The sequence below is a fragment of the Antechinus flavipes genome, chromosome X, assembly GCF_016432865.1.
Source record: "Antechinus flavipes isolate AdamAnt ecotype Samford, QLD, Australia chromosome X, AdamAnt_v2, whole genome shotgun sequence".
Taxonomy (NCBI): Eukaryota; Metazoa; Chordata; class Mammalia; order Dasyuromorphia; family Dasyuridae; genus Antechinus; species Antechinus flavipes.
This window is the reverse complement of record NC_067404.1, coordinates 77,655,466-77,670,454: the sequence shown is the minus strand read 5'-3', so window position 1 is coordinate 77,670,454 and position 14,989 is coordinate 77,655,466. Positions and strand designations below refer to the sequence as shown.

General features: G+C 45.6%; 1 protein-coding gene across 2 annotated transcripts in view; it reads left to right on the top strand.

Moving 5' to 3' along the window:
* PLS3 (plastin 3) overlaps positions 1–14,989 on the top strand; it is a 111,139-nt gene that overhangs the window by 66,753 nt on the left and 29,397 nt on the right. For both annotated transcript variants that reach the window (XM_051969263.1, XM_051969262.1), the window contains exons 4-5: positions 7,235–7,398; positions 14,666–14,795. In XM_051969263.1, the coding sequence (XP_051825223.1) occupies positions 7,235–7,398; positions 14,666–14,795 (294 nt within the window). The remainder of the gene's footprint in view (positions 1–7,234; positions 7,399–14,665; positions 14,796–14,989) is intronic.

Below are 14,989 nucleotides of genomic sequence, written 5' to 3'. Positions count from 1 at the left end.
ATTTCAGAAGGCCAATTAAGAGCTAGAGGCTTTCAGGCATAGACAGATGTGACAGGCACAAACAGCACCAGTAGCAGCATCTTAGAAATGGCTAAGGGTTCCTGGATTCCCAAAAAGCAACAAATGGTTTACACGGGCAGACGGCACTGTTCTGTTCTGCCCAGGAAGGAACCGGGGTGCCTTCCTTTCCACTGTGGGAAAGCACACTGTCAGCTGAGGTTTGGGGAGACCATTCATCCCCCTCCTAGAAGCTGTTATGACCTGATGAAGGGATACTATAGGTTAATTTTTCTGCAGTGAAGTTGATAAATCTCTTCCTGGGGGGCCAAACACAAGCTCAGCATTTTCTCCAGGAAATCAAGCTTTCCGAGTCTCTGTGGCCAGTAGTCAATTCTAACTAGAACCTTGATGATCATTTGCTTGACCAAATAATAGTCATTCTGGGGTGGGGGGGGCAGGACCAGATTGGTTTGTGGGAATCCAATGAGATCATACTTGGTAAAAGTGCTTAGCACAGTGCCTGGCACATAGTGAGCACTACAGAAATGTTTCTCCCTTCCTCTGGGAGTGGGATTGTGGGGGGCGTGGTATTGCTGTGGCCCTTTGGTGAGGTGGCACTCTCAAAACTGCAGAGAAATGAGAAGTTGCCCCACCCACCCCCACTCTACCATTATAGACCCATTGCTGCTGATTTGTGCCAGTAGAGGTAATTTGCCCATCAGGAGTTCCCTCTGCCAAAGGAATTGGAGGTAGGGACCACCAAAACCCACCCGAGGTTGGGTTCCCTCCCTTTCCTTCCCTTCCTTCTCCTTCTCTCCTTCTTCTCCCTTCCCCTCTCTTCCTCTTCCTTCTCTTCTTCTCCCCTCCCCTTCCCCTTTTCTTCCTCTCCCCCTTCCCCTCTCCTCCCCCTCCTCTTTCCTCCTTTCCCCTCCCCTTCCCTCTCCCTTCCCTTTCTCCTCCCCTCCCCTCCCCTCCCCTTTTCTTCCCTTCCCTTCCCTTTCCTTCCATTTGGTCCAGACATTTTGGCTGAGGTTGGCGTCACTGTGCTAATGCGCCACATTTCTTTTGGGCTTCATAGTTTTGAAAAAGGGCTTTTCCTGAAACTTTGGAGCCTTAGAGACAATCTGGTTCAACTGCTTCCATTTGCAGATAGGCAAATGGAGGCTCAGAGAAGTAGAGGGACTTGTACAGAGTGGTGGGAAAGGCCTCAGGCTGGGACTCGGCTCGAGGTCCTTTTGATGGAATGAGTGTTCTTTCCAAAGAAATGTGCAAGGGCTAGCGTACCTTTTAGTTGGAGAACTGGAGGTCAAGCCCAATTCTGCCTCCAAGCCCCATGCTGTGTACTGTACCCTAGCTCTGCGGTTAATTGCTCTTGGACACAGATGCTTCCTAAACCTTGCTTTCCCCAGCCAGTCTTTTTTTCTTCTTGAGGGTTCTAAAGCTGTGGGTTCTAGTAAGCTGTCATCTGACCTCTCCCATCACTGGTCCCAGGGACATTTTCTCCTAATCTAAAATGGTCTAATTCAAATTCTCCATTATTACATCACCTAGTTCCTGCACAGCCCAGTCTTGGGCTACGTGTTGTGAGGTGCGTCCTTCCCACCAATCCCCAACTGAACAACAGTGAAAAAAAAAACATCATAAATGGGCAAATTCCCATAATGCCAATTGTTCAAAAATGGACGTCTCTGCCATCGCTTCTGTCCCGATCCCAAGTGCCAAGTAACAGCATTAGTCGCATGATGGTACTAGTTAAAGTAGCTTCTCAGGATCCTCCTGGGGGGGTGTTCAATTTGGAGCCCAAGGCCCTGCGGCCAGAGCACAGCTTTTCTAACCAGTTAAAAGGCTTCTGCTGGTGAGAGGTCACAAGGATGTTTTGTAGGGTCATGGTCAGTGGGCCCCTGTGAAACGAGGGGAGTGCTGACCTTCTGGCAGTGGTAAGAGTCTGCTTCATAGCCCGATGCTGGGTAATCTGGGCAGGTTACCAAACCTCTGGGTCTCTGCTTTTGCCTCATCTCTAAAATGGGGTTTTTTTGGACTAAATAAGCCTGAAGGTCCCTTTTAGCTCGAAGCCCGAGATCCTAACCTCTCTTCAAATGACTGTGTTTCCGAGCCCCCCGGCTGTGTTGATTTCTGTGTTGCCTTTATTTTGGATCTAGCTTTCATAAAGTCAGAGGTAGAGACAATCTGATTAAGTTCTTTTAAGATGTACCCCCCAGGCTGGAAGTGCCATGGCCAATTATGGGCTCCATTCCCATTGCCGAGCAGCCCTTTCTTTAGAAGTTGATGCCTTCCCGGGGAAGGTAAAGGAGTTTCCCAGAGCCTAATGCAAACATGCAGGTACTTAGAGTCTTGCTCAATAGAACGTGTGCTTATTCAAGGCAGGGTCTGTTTTCCATCTTGTTTTTATTAAATGTTGGAGTGGACCAGTAGGCATTAACTTGTTCAAGTCCCACATTCCCCTGTAACCTTTGTCCTTTCAAAGGGCTCCTCCAAGAGGGCCAGGCAGGGCCCTTCTTTCCCAAATGGGCCTTTCAGCCTACGAAGGTTCCCAGCTTGTAAAGAATCCACAACTCATTGGAAGAAGCTTCGTCCCCTCTCATTCATGGTTTAATACCCCTAAGCTCTCTCCGTCTGAAACCAGCTGTTCCTGTCCTCCTCTTTTGTCTGTTTTGGGGTAGTGGAGAGCTTCCTGTGCTTAATGGTCTCAGTTTGGAGGTTTGCACACCCTGCCTTCCCATCCCCTCTCCCAAGGTACTTTATTGCCTGTGGGCTGCCACGCTGTAGGCTGACCTGGCTCAGGGCCGACTCCGAGGAACTCTTGCCCTCTTCCCTGGTTAAGATGTTCTCATCCACTGAGGGCAGATGTGTTCTCTTAGGCTTCCCTGGCCCTGGCAGAGGCGGCCAGTAACATGCATAGTGCCCAGTGCCTTGGAGCTATCTGCTCACCTCTCAGGTGGCAGGTCCCTTTGTCACATACTACGGTACAGGGATAATAATGAGGCTGTTGGAAAGCTGGGTTCTCATTGGGATCATGGGCTAGTCTTGGCCCCTCTGTTTCCTCCTCCTTTCAGAGGAGGTAGATGGCCCTACCAATGTGGGACTCACCCACCCAGTTCTGGCCCATCAGATGACACAATTGAAGCTCAGCTGCTAGCTACCAACTGCCCCCCCGCCCCAGCAGTGTATTCAAAGGCACAGTCAATAAACATTCTTCAATGACTTGGAGAGCACATTCAAAGATACACTGGACAAACACTCCTCTCTGGCCTGTTGTTCTTCCTGGAGCCCTCGAAGCTGCTTGTTGAAGGTTCCCAGGGCACCTGCTTTGTTTACCAATGTTCCCAGCAGCCCAGGTTGGTATGACACCCATTATTATAAATCCCTGAAGTTCACACACAATTACTCTTATAGGATACTTCTAGTTTACCAATGAACTGACCCAGAACAACCCAACCACTCACCAGGCTATTATTAAGCGCCTGTTGTATGGCAGCCATCGGAGGAGATCCTTAGGGATGGGAGCACGAAGGGAAACTGCCTTTGTCCCTAAGGAGCCCCTAATCTTTGGAAAGAAATGAAGAATGCAGCTAATGAGCTACAAAATAGAGGTTTGGGGAGAAGGGGGATTTGGAGTGCTAGAACTGGGGGGGGCATGCAAAGTCTTCTACAGGCAGGGCCACTAGAGCCAAGCCTTGAAAGAAATGAGAGAGATACCCAGAGGCTGAAGGGAAGAGGGACAGTAGTGAGCTAGATCTGGGGAATGCCTGGTATAGAGAGTTAGCCCAAAGCAAGCGGGCCGGCACTGCTGGACTGGACGAGGGAAATTAGAGGGGAACGGTGGGCTAAAATCCAAGCAAGAAGGATTTTCAAAGCCCAGCCAAGCTAGGTTTGATTCTGAAAACAATATAAAGCCACGATGGCTTCTTGAGTCCAAGGCAGGTTCATGATGTTAGAATCTGGCAGTTAAATGGAGGCAGAGACACCATTTGAAGTATAATGTAGTGAGTAATTCTGGAAAGAGGTTGTCACTAGGATGGCGGCTGCGTGAGTACAGAGAGGGAGACAAATGGGAAAGAGAGAGCTCCGTGGATAGAGTCCTGAGCTTGGAGTTGCTGGGTCATGTCACTTGTACCTGACTGTCTGGGACTCCCTTTGGGGTTTTCTTGGCAGAAATATTGGACTGGTTTGCCATTTCTTTCTCTAGCTCTTATTACAGATGAGGAAAAAGGCAAACAGTCTTAAGTGATTTGGCCAGGGTCACACACCTGGTAAGTGTCTGAGGTCATATTTGAATTCAGCAAGAGAAGATTTCCCGACTTCAGGCCTGACACTCTATCCATTATGGCACCTAGCTGCCAAGAATCGGAAGAGCTGAATTCAAATCCTGTTTTTAACTCTTATTTAGATGTATGAACTCAGCAAATCACTTAGCCTTTCTCAGCCTTAAGTTTCCTCATCTGTTAAATGGAGATCTTAATTGAATCTATTTCCCAGGATTGCTGGCAAAGGTTAAGGGAGCAAACCTTCCCAGAACTCTCTGTTTGCCTGTTAGTGATCACAAAGGCAGAAGTAACAAGCCTTGGAAAGTATTAGGATGCAGAGTAAGAGGCAGTCCAAGGGTTATATTGAGGTAGGATGGAGCAAGAAGATGGAGAAGGTCTGACAGAAGCAAGTTAAGCTTTGTGGGGGGAGGGACACAGAGGAGAGGATGAATTAGAGCTTGAGAAGCCTCTGCGATATCTAGTGATTGGGGTCTGCCGATAATATTCCACGACACTAACATGACAGTCCGAATGTCTGTTAGCAGCGTGCTGTCCTCTGGTCTTTCATTTCATGGACCTCTCTGGCTTTGCAGCATCAGCAGAAGAAATAAAATCAGTTAAGAGCCCTGGAGGGTCCTCCTCCCCTCATGTTTAAGGGGATGCTGGGGTTGTAGGGGGAGAGGAGCAAGGGACTGAGTGGGAGGCCTGGTACTTAGCTTCTTACTCAAGGCCTATTTACTCTTGCATTTTCACAAACTTGTCTAGCTAGTTTCCCAGCTCATAGTACTTACAAGCAGCAAATTAAGTGGTGGAGGGAGAGAGAAAGGGGGAGATCAGGGTGGAAAAGCATTGTTAGTAATTATCGCTGGTGTCTCCATAGCACTATACCATATACATTTGAACCTCCTGCCAAGCCTGTGATCCTGGTTTGGAGGAGGCTTCTCTTATCACATTTCACTGTTCACATGAAGAGGGAATAGTACCGAGTGGTTCAGTCACTTGGCCAGGGTCACATAGCCAGTACGTGTCAATAGGCCAGATTTGAATTTAAGGCTCCACTGTGTCCCCTTGCCTTGTGTCTTGATGTTACGTAGATTCTGGAATCCTCGCAATGACCCTATTCCATTTAAGCACATGTATAGCACTAAGAAGGCTCGGTTCAGGAGGGCCAGACCCACTGAATGATCGTACTGTTCTGAATGTTCTTAGAAATAGTCTTGGGGCATCGACTGTGCTTCTCCTTAAGACATAACTTGAAGCAGCAAGGATTACAGATCCTTTCATTTTCTCACCCAGATAAAAAAGGCCATCACCCAGAATTCCCCAGCCAGCACAGGGCTTCATCTTTGGGGAATAAGTTTGTTATGCTCCAAACCATATTTCTTTTTGAAGTCCAAAATTTGGCCAGACAGGTTTATTCAGATGCTGATATCTCTCATTCGTGAAGGATGAGAGAAATCATGTCAAAATACCGTGCTAATTATTTGGTTCTTTCTAGTGACTGGTGAGATGTGGTTATGGGTCCCCAGGTTGACAGGGGGAAGCTTGATGGCCTGAGGGGGGAAGGGTCAGAGTGTTCCCATTCAAAAATCTTGAACTTGTAGGAAGCTTGACTGATAGCAGCAAACATTTTGGGCCCCTGGGCTGCTAGTAGGAGACATTAAGTGGAATTGGCTTCCATTGTCCCTGTTTCCTTTCTTTAACTTGTGAGTATTCTTCTAGATCTGCTTTTCTTGCCTTTATGTTGCTTCAACCAGCTCTTGCCCAATTTCTTTATATTCCATGGCTTGATGACCCTAATGCCTTTAGAGTAGCCCATTAGTGTAACGTACCAGCATTCATTCTACGTAGGCCTATTGTGAGACCCTGAGATAGCCTCTGGTTTTGCTTTTATGTGCGTATGATGCTTCTATGATCGTCCCAGGGGTCAGGGCCTTTTTTCTTTTGTTCCCAGTAATCCTCTTGGGCTGTGTTCCCAATAATGGAACTGTTCTGATTTTCATGTGGAAAGAATCCAGTGAAGTATGCACTGGGGGCTTTTGGAGCTCTGGTCGTCAATGTGTTGGGCCATCGTGTCTAGTACTCTTTGGCCTAGAATTAGCTTTCTCTGCCTCTGTCGATAAATATTGACAGAGGCAAAGGTCTCCTTTGCTTAAATTTGGGTGCGCTTGCGATTTTATTCCATAGTCATCAGGAAATTTATCTGGCTATTGGAGGAAGGACTATGGAACTACCCAATTGTGTGATTTGTCTTCTAAAAAGCAAGTGTATATTTCTAGAAGGACTAGTTAGAGAAGAAATTGTGGAGGGAAGAAAGAATATTGGCTTTGCACCCTGGATCTGCTACCAACCCATGCTCACTCTGTATGATCTTAAGCATAGTCTAGAGAGCTCCTCTCCACCCCATGAGGGCATTGACCTCAGTGACTTCTTCAGGCCTCTCCAGCCTCAGGCCCACGATCCAGTGAAATCTGAGTTCTGATTCCCGCTTGGCCACTGTGGGCAAGTCATTGTTTCTCAGGGCTACAGTTTCCTCATCTGAAAACTGAAAGCATGGGTCTTGATGGCCAGAGCACTGTGTCTTTGATTCTTTTGTCTCTCTATGCCTCTTGCAGTTCTTACTCTGTGATCCTTTCACTTTCCACATTAATTCATCTAGGTTCTCACTTAGCACAAGGTATCAGTCACCATTCTGCACTTCCACTATGCATACAATCGATGCTTCTTGTTGAATTCTAGTGGCTTTCAGTTAGTATGGGACATAGAAAACCCTCCAGATTGCTCTTAAAACCCAGTTGAAACAAACTAACTTCCCTAAATTAGTTCTCCTTTCTGTTGCCACATCTTTACCTTAGAAACAGAAAGAAAAGAAGCTGGCAGAGGTCTGTACCCCCAAATCAGGACGATGCTCTGAACTGTCTACTGTTTCTAAAACCTGTTTTTGTTTTCTCTCTGAATTTTTCATAAAGATCTCAACAGCAATGGATTCATTTGTGATTATGAACTGCATGAGCTTTTCAAGGAAGCAAACATGCCATTACCAGGCTATAAAGTAAGAGAAATACTCCAAAAACTTATGATCGATGGCGACAAAAATAAAGATGGCAAAATCAGTTTTGACGAGTTTGTTTTGGTAAGTACTTGCAAATCGGTCTAGCCTGTAGTTGATCATTCCAACTTCTTTATTTAAGGGGTGGCGTTAATATGCCCATTAGCTCATCCTTTCCATGAAGTCCTTAGCAACTGGCTGGCTTGGATTTGGCTTACTCTCTTGAGGTGGAGGCCATCCGCAAAGGCCCTGGTTCAGAATGCTGACCGGTAGAACCCGGTCAAAGTGAGTGCTTTGTTTGCCTGCTGGGGCCAGTGGAGGATCAGTCCCTAAGCTTTACTACCCAGAGTGAAACCCTGAAACTTAGCTAATTTAACTTCAGAATTGTAAATATAAGTACACACACACATTCCATCTTTATATTTTTCCCCTGGATTTCCCAGTAGGGTTTACCAGCACCATTTTCCCTACAATTTTCACAGTTGTTAAACTTTTCCCCTTCCTGCCCCCTTTTCTGTCCCCTTCTCCCCAGCCAATTCTCAAGTGTCCTGACGTTCTGGACACAGTGGCCATTTCATAAATGCATGGTGAAGTAAATCAGAGGACTAGTTAAAATGCTTCTAAGTCCACTGCTTTCTGTTTCCCCCAAGTGTTAGCTCAGCCATTGGGACTCAAGTGATTCCATGGAACCAGACTTTTCTTATGGTACTCTTTGGATAGGATTTGTCAGCAGCTATTTAATTACTATATAACTAGATCAAGAAAAACATACTCAAGAGAAGAGACTCGTTGATAATCTTTTAAGTACAGATGATTCTTGCTTTAGAGAGTTAAAGACTTCTGCTTTTTTTCAATCGTTCAATAAGATGGCTGTTGGGTTGGAGTTTGAAGTTATTGTTGCAATGTAATTAGGCTTGTTTTGCAAAGGGCCCCCCCCCCCCCATAAGCCCCCTTTCCTATGAAAACATCTCTTTATTGTTTGTTCAACAAAAGAAAAAAGACCCCTTTAGGAAAAGACGGCTCTCTCTAAGACATTTCAATTCATGTGTATGGAGAAGCCATTCAAATGTACCCATCGCAAAGTCTAAAATTAAGTGCTCAAGAGCAGACCCTGAGATTTCAAAGACCCTGAGAGTTCCCACTGTGTTGGAAAGGCTTCAGATGTGAACTTGAAGGTAGATTTTGTCCACAGTCTGACCAGCTTAGCTAAGTGTGGAGAAGCTCATGGTCACTAAATTGGATACCAGGTGATGATCTCTTTTTGGCCACATGTCTCACACAAGCGAGAACAATAGATCCTAACCCCCCGTGTGCTAAGAGTGCTAAGAATCACACAATCCTTAGATGATGGAATGGAACTTTCATACTCTGAATCTTTGTTCATGACCCACAAGTTGATAGTCGACTGGAGGAGCCCAACCAAGTCCAAATGGACTCACTCACTAAAAATAAAACCAGAAGATAAGATGAGGTTGCATTTAAATAAGACAGCTGTTCAAAGATTTCCCCCGAAGAAGCAAATACAGGATCTGGTTTCCCAGATCTCCTCCTCCCCAAATAACTATACAATTCATGGTGTGTTTAGCACTCGGTCACTTTGCCTTGGTCGTGAGCCAACATGAATTCATTTTACCTCTCGGTAGGTGTTAGGGAAGATAAAGTGGTAGAAAAATGCTCTAAAGAATGTGACTGGATCCTCCCCCTCTTCATAGAGATTTAAGGGGAGACTTAGATAGGGCAGATCACCCAGGGAGTGTTTGGAGAAGGAACTGGCAGGACAGCAAATGGACACGGACAGGCTATCTTACTGCAGCAGCTGCTGCTTTAGCTCTTTTTCTGCATTAATGACAAGAAGGAGCCCACCATGATAGATTCTGCCACTTCTCCCTGCCCCCCACCTTTCTTTCCTTATCCCCCACGCTGAATAAGGAAAGAAATGGCAGTAACATTGAAGAGGCCCATTGTATAGAGGAATCCACTCTGGAAACAACATAATCATGAAGGCTTTCAGGGATTCAGTTTCAAGATAATCCTGCAAGTGGGAAAGATTCCAAAAGAATAGAAAAGTTAAAAGTAATTTTCCTTCTCCTTTCCCAACCCTCGGCAACAATCGGCCCACACAGCTTCTTTCACATCACCGTGAAATCTTTGCCAATACCCTTTAAATACAGGAAGGATGCATCCGCTTGTGAGAAACATGGCAAGGAGACAGGTTGTCTTTTCCTGACAGTTTTTTACAGCTGATCCACCCCTCTAGAGTCACACAAGTGATTAAGAAGCCTCAAAGTTCCTACCGTGTCTCTTGTTTGCTGATGGCCCAAAGAAACTGTACTCCGAAAAATAAAAATAAAATCCAGTGTCTCCACTGACAGGTGTTTCCCACGACTCTGTTAGAGCTAGAAAAGATTGTCTACTAGTTGCCACCATCACAGCAGGGTTAAAACCGGGATGTGTTCATTGAAGCTGCCCTATGAGCACGCACATGAAGAACTACCGGTGAATGATGAGGTTCTCTAAGTGTCCCTAGTTATTTCTGACATCGTATTTATTTTGCCAAGCCCTGGAACGGCCACCTCAGTGGAAGCCATATTCATTTGAGAGAGATCAGCCTAACCGTGCGACTTGGAGGGGAAAAAGTAGATGGAAACCCTAGGTTGCTCCCATTTTGGTGTGCGCCTAGAGGGCAGTCCATTTTGCCACAAACATCAGTATGTTATTTTTGACAGAGACTGAAAACGAATGATGAATTTGGGCCCACAACAGAATAGGAGGGAAGAGTAGACTGATCTCTAATCTCAAACTAGGCCAGTCTCTTTAATGAGAATATTTCTCAGTATTCTCCCCATGCTACCATGTGATGGTAAGATGTAGAAAATGAACATCTCAGAAGAATCTCGGTAGCGCACACATTACCCAGCAATAACTTGAGCACATTGGAGTTACTGAGGACATATGACTAGAAAAGGAGATCAGGGGATAGACACATCTAGAGTTGTACCATTGCCTATGAAGCAAAAGATGTAGCCTCCGATATTTTGGATGGATTCAGTGCAAGAGACTTCTCCCATGGTACGGGCAGGAATAATTCAGGACGAGAAAGTGTGAATGGGTTAGATTCTGCCATGGTAAAGGCGATGCCCACAGCCATGAGATCATAGATACGTGAGAGTGCCAAAAGCAGACTTTGTTGTCTTGTTAATTATTTGCTAAGGTCTTTAAACTTTCCCAGGTTTTGTTTGTCAATAGCCTTTTCCCCATCCCCACTCCCTTCCCATCGAGCTGCTTAAGAAAAGACCAGTCTTCACTTCATACCTAGCTTTGTATTTCACCTTCACTGTGCCTTGGCACCCTTGCCAACGTTTGGCACACACAGGAAACAGAACAAGAAAATCACTCCAAGGTGAATTTGGGGAGTAGATGGGGGCAGTGGCCAATGTGGCAGCAGTCTCAGGAGCCAAAGGAGTTTTGCTTTTCCCTGATAGAATACCAACATGTGTTCTAATTAGAATGGTTTACTTTTTGCCCTTTTCTACTGAAATACTGAATTTGCCACCATTTTCATCTTCATCTCCAGTTCTTTTCAAAGCCCTTGGTTTTGAATTCTGTGTCAAAGAGTAAGTCGGACTCGAGCTACAGTTTGGAGCGCTTGCTTGCATGTATGAAGCTCACAGCACAGCCCTTTCATAAGTGCACGTTTCATTGGGAGATGAACACTGTCCTGAACCCCTGCCCAGCTAGAACTGCATTTTGTTCTTTAGTGAGAAAACATTCTGACCCCCGAGTTTCTCTAGCAAAAAGAATGTATCTTGAGCAGGAAGATTTTCATGGTGGTCTTTGTTTTGTTAATGAGAAAATGATGAAAATGGCCTCGAGTGACAAAGGGAATTCTTGGACTTTTTTACAAAATGTACTTCTTTCCACCTTTAACCCAGAAAGGCAATGAAAAGCCTTTGAGGTCTGATAAGGAGTAGAGATGTAGGCGTGTATCTTTTCACCTGACATCAAGGATGTTTGGGGTTTTTAACTGTTGAGAAATTTGCAGATCCACATCATAAAATATTCATCTTAGAACAGACCTTTGATAACAGAGTTGGAAAATAAATTACTTGCCCAAGGTCATATAGTTGGCTGGAACCCAGGGCTGCTGCCCCTCATGTCCAGTGACTTATTTCCCTGAGTTAAAATCTCTGAAACAGAGACCCAGGAAAATGGAATCTAGCTTGGGACAAATCAGAGAGAGGAAGAATTTGAGTCCCGTGACCCAGCCTCTGTCCCCGGTGGTATTTTGCCTCCTGAGGAAGAGCGAGGACATTATTTCTCTAGTTCATTAGCATTGGGAATTGGTAATGCACGCGTTGATGAGAGTGTTAATTTATCCAGAATGTGAATTGCTGCCCAAGGGATGTTAATCATAAACCAAGTTACAAACAAAGTTGGTGTTTGGCTCAGTGGTGCATAAGAGGATGTGTGGGTGGGGAAAGGGACACAATTCAGGCACCCGAATGTAGGAGTTGACAGAGTATTTCAGTATTTTATTTTAACAGTGATGCCAGGAATTAATCATCACACTTTTAGTCGGAGCATCTAGGGAAAGGCTTCATGGATAAGCTATCTTTCACCTATCAGGAGCTTTGGCCCTCACTACTCGCCTAACTTTGGCCAGGGGACTTAGCCCCTTTGGGTTGCCTCATCCTGGAAACTGAGGGGAGAGAAGAGTGACTAGACTATCTCTGAGGTCCTGGGTGGCTCCAAATTTGGGATTCTAGGGTGAGGTTTCCTAACTTGCCTTCGATGACTTTATTTTTAATTTTTAAAATTTTGATCATTATATTTCAGGATGATTGGTTTCTGTTGTATTCTCGTGTATTTTGTCTTTCAAAACATGATTCTGAGAAGGGGTCCAGAGACTTGAACATACTGCCTGTCAGAGGGGCAAACCTATGCCTTCTGAGCATAGAGAAGTGGGGTTGGAAATGGTCATTAGTAAGATCATAGATTTTGTGTGAAGGGAACTCAGATGTTCTCGTCCAGTCTCCTCAATCTAGCCTCAAAAAGTAGGGGTGGAAAGGGATAGTTTGGGAACAAACTCCAAATCTGAGAAGACATTTGGTATTTGTTGGCGATTTTTAGTGACCCCTCGGGGTCATCCATTGCTGGATTGATTTGGAATGAGCCTCGGGCCTTAGCTGAACTGCTTTTGGGGTCAGAGGGCTGAGTCTGGCTGATTGTGTTTGTGAGTGAAAGGAGACGAGATTTTTAAAGAGTATAGAGGCCTTGTTTCCTAAAGTGAGTTAGGCGATAGGAGGGAAGGGGTGTAGTGCTGTCTAGTGACCAGAGAGAAAGAGAAAATAGAAGCTTAAGGCCTAGAAAGCAAGCCCATCCATGCCATAGGAAGAAAAGCCAGTGAGTGGGGTCTCTCTATTCCTAGTTCGGTTTTCAGACACTTCATTGTTAAATAAGCTGTGGGCTTTTTCCTTCCTGTCCCTAGTAAGTAATCTTTGATTTCAGAACTCACTTAGCCCAAGCTCACCTTTAACCTGCTTTCTGACTCATCTTCAGCAGTTTGTGTACAAACTAGAGGGTTCAGGATTAGAAGGATACAGAGCAAAGCACTCTGAATGATGAACACTTTCTGAGGCTCTGGTTGGGATGGATAATTGGCCCCAGCGAGGCCGTATGCGCACAGCGTTGCGCCAGATGTTGTGAGGGAGGTAGTGGCAGAACCCATCTGCCCATAAGCCCAAAGGCCAGTTGGGAAGATGAGGAAAGTGTGTATAATAGTGGCCCGATGGGAGGGATCCCTCAGGAAGGGCTTCTGGGGAGAGGTGCAACTTGATGGGCAGAGTGGCACTGGCTAGGTAGGACGAGGCCTTCATTAGCAGCAGGCCTGTGTCTCTAGTCTGTTTTTTTTTTTAATGGAAATATCTCCTGTGTGGTAGATAATAAGCAGTTACTAGGAAGCATTCCATTGCAGTATACATCTGGACCTAGAAATTGCTTCTTCCAAAATCTTTCCAAAAAGCGAAGTCTCAGAAAAATAAAATAATGATGCTAACTTAGAACAAAACTGGGATATGTGAGTCTCCTGACTTTTGATTGCTTTCTTCCCAAGTTTTTTCCTGTATATTATTTTGGAGCAGCCTAGTGCTCCACATGAGCAGGAAATAGGCTGACAAGGCATTGATTACTGGCGGGGGACCTCTTGCCACCCTAGAAGTGGTATTCCTTTAGGCCACACGGGCCTTCAGAAAAGAAAAGGTGGGTGGTTTTCCTGAAGAGGCAGCAGGGCAAAAAGATGAAGGGCACAGGCTCTGTTTTCTCAAAATAACATCCTAGTAATCAGGGCCTTTTTAATGCAAGGAAGAGTCATTGATTGTCCTAGTTCTCTATGGTAAGGTGAGTCCAATTGCTCTATTGGACACCCCAGTTCTTATCCCAGACCCACTTAGAAAAGTCCTATTTGGATGAGAGAAAAAGCTTTCAGGTGGTTCTTCCCAAGTTGCTCAGGGGAAAGAAAAATACCAGTGGCAGCCAGGAAAAGCATTTTGAAGTTAGTGAGCACCCCCATCTGGAAAAAGAGTTCACCAAATAGAAGAGCAAGTTTGCACGATTGGGCTAACCCTGAGTGGGCTGCTAAGATATCTCTAGAGATAGGCACCCCATTTGAAGCCTTCCTGGGATTGCTCAAGAGCCGTGCAGATGCCCCGGTGAGCTCATGTGTGGGGAATGCACCGGGAGCCAGCAGAAGGGTTAGGTCCTGCCAGGGGTCAGCGAATCAAGACGTTGCTTTAGACCATCCACTCAGCCAGGTCCGCGGCTCACACCGACTCTGGCGATGACATATGGAGTATGGAATTTGTCTTTGTTAGAACCTGCTGGCTAAGAATGAGCCAGGCTGATGGTATTTCCATCCATCTGCTCTCACTCTGGTCATGATGGGAGAGAGAGAAAAGATAAAGAGGCTGGGGGTGATCAGTGACCAGACACAGTGTCTTCCTCCTTTATGACAGCATATTGCTGCCCAGCTGTAGGCAGCTATTCCTTATCTTTCTGGGTCTATACCAATGGAGCTTCTTGCTTATCCTCCGGGGGCACTTAGCAAAAGGAAAACTTTGGACCTTTTTCCTCTTGGTCACCACTGGGCACAGTCACCTGCTTTGGGGCATTTCAGCTTTGAGGGCATCTGGCGCATGGCTTTTGACCGTGTGGCATTTTGAAAAGAGCAGATAATCTGTAACCAACATTGGGACCTGGGGATGAAGTTGTAGAACTCTGCCAGGAAACTTTGGGGACCCTCTGAAGCGTTCTCTTCAAAAGGATTTGTGCGCTAACGAGATGTTTGAACTTACAGATTTTCCAAGAGGTCAAAAGTAGCGACATCGCTAAAACCTTCCGAAAGGCCATCAACAGAAAGGAAGGCATCTGTGCACTGGGCGGGACATCAGAATTGTCCAGTGAAGGAACCCAGCATTCATATTCAGGTAAGGGACCTTTTGTTTCCACGAGGAAGAAGGTTGGTATTATGGAGAAGGTACCACGCTCTTTTGTTTTTTGGGGGGTGATGCTTTGGAAAGCTTGAACCAGATTCCCCAATCCAGGGGAGAATAAGCCATGTCCTTAGAGAGTCCTAAGGTAAACATTCTTTTTAAAAGGTGATTTTTGCTTTAGCGTCAGT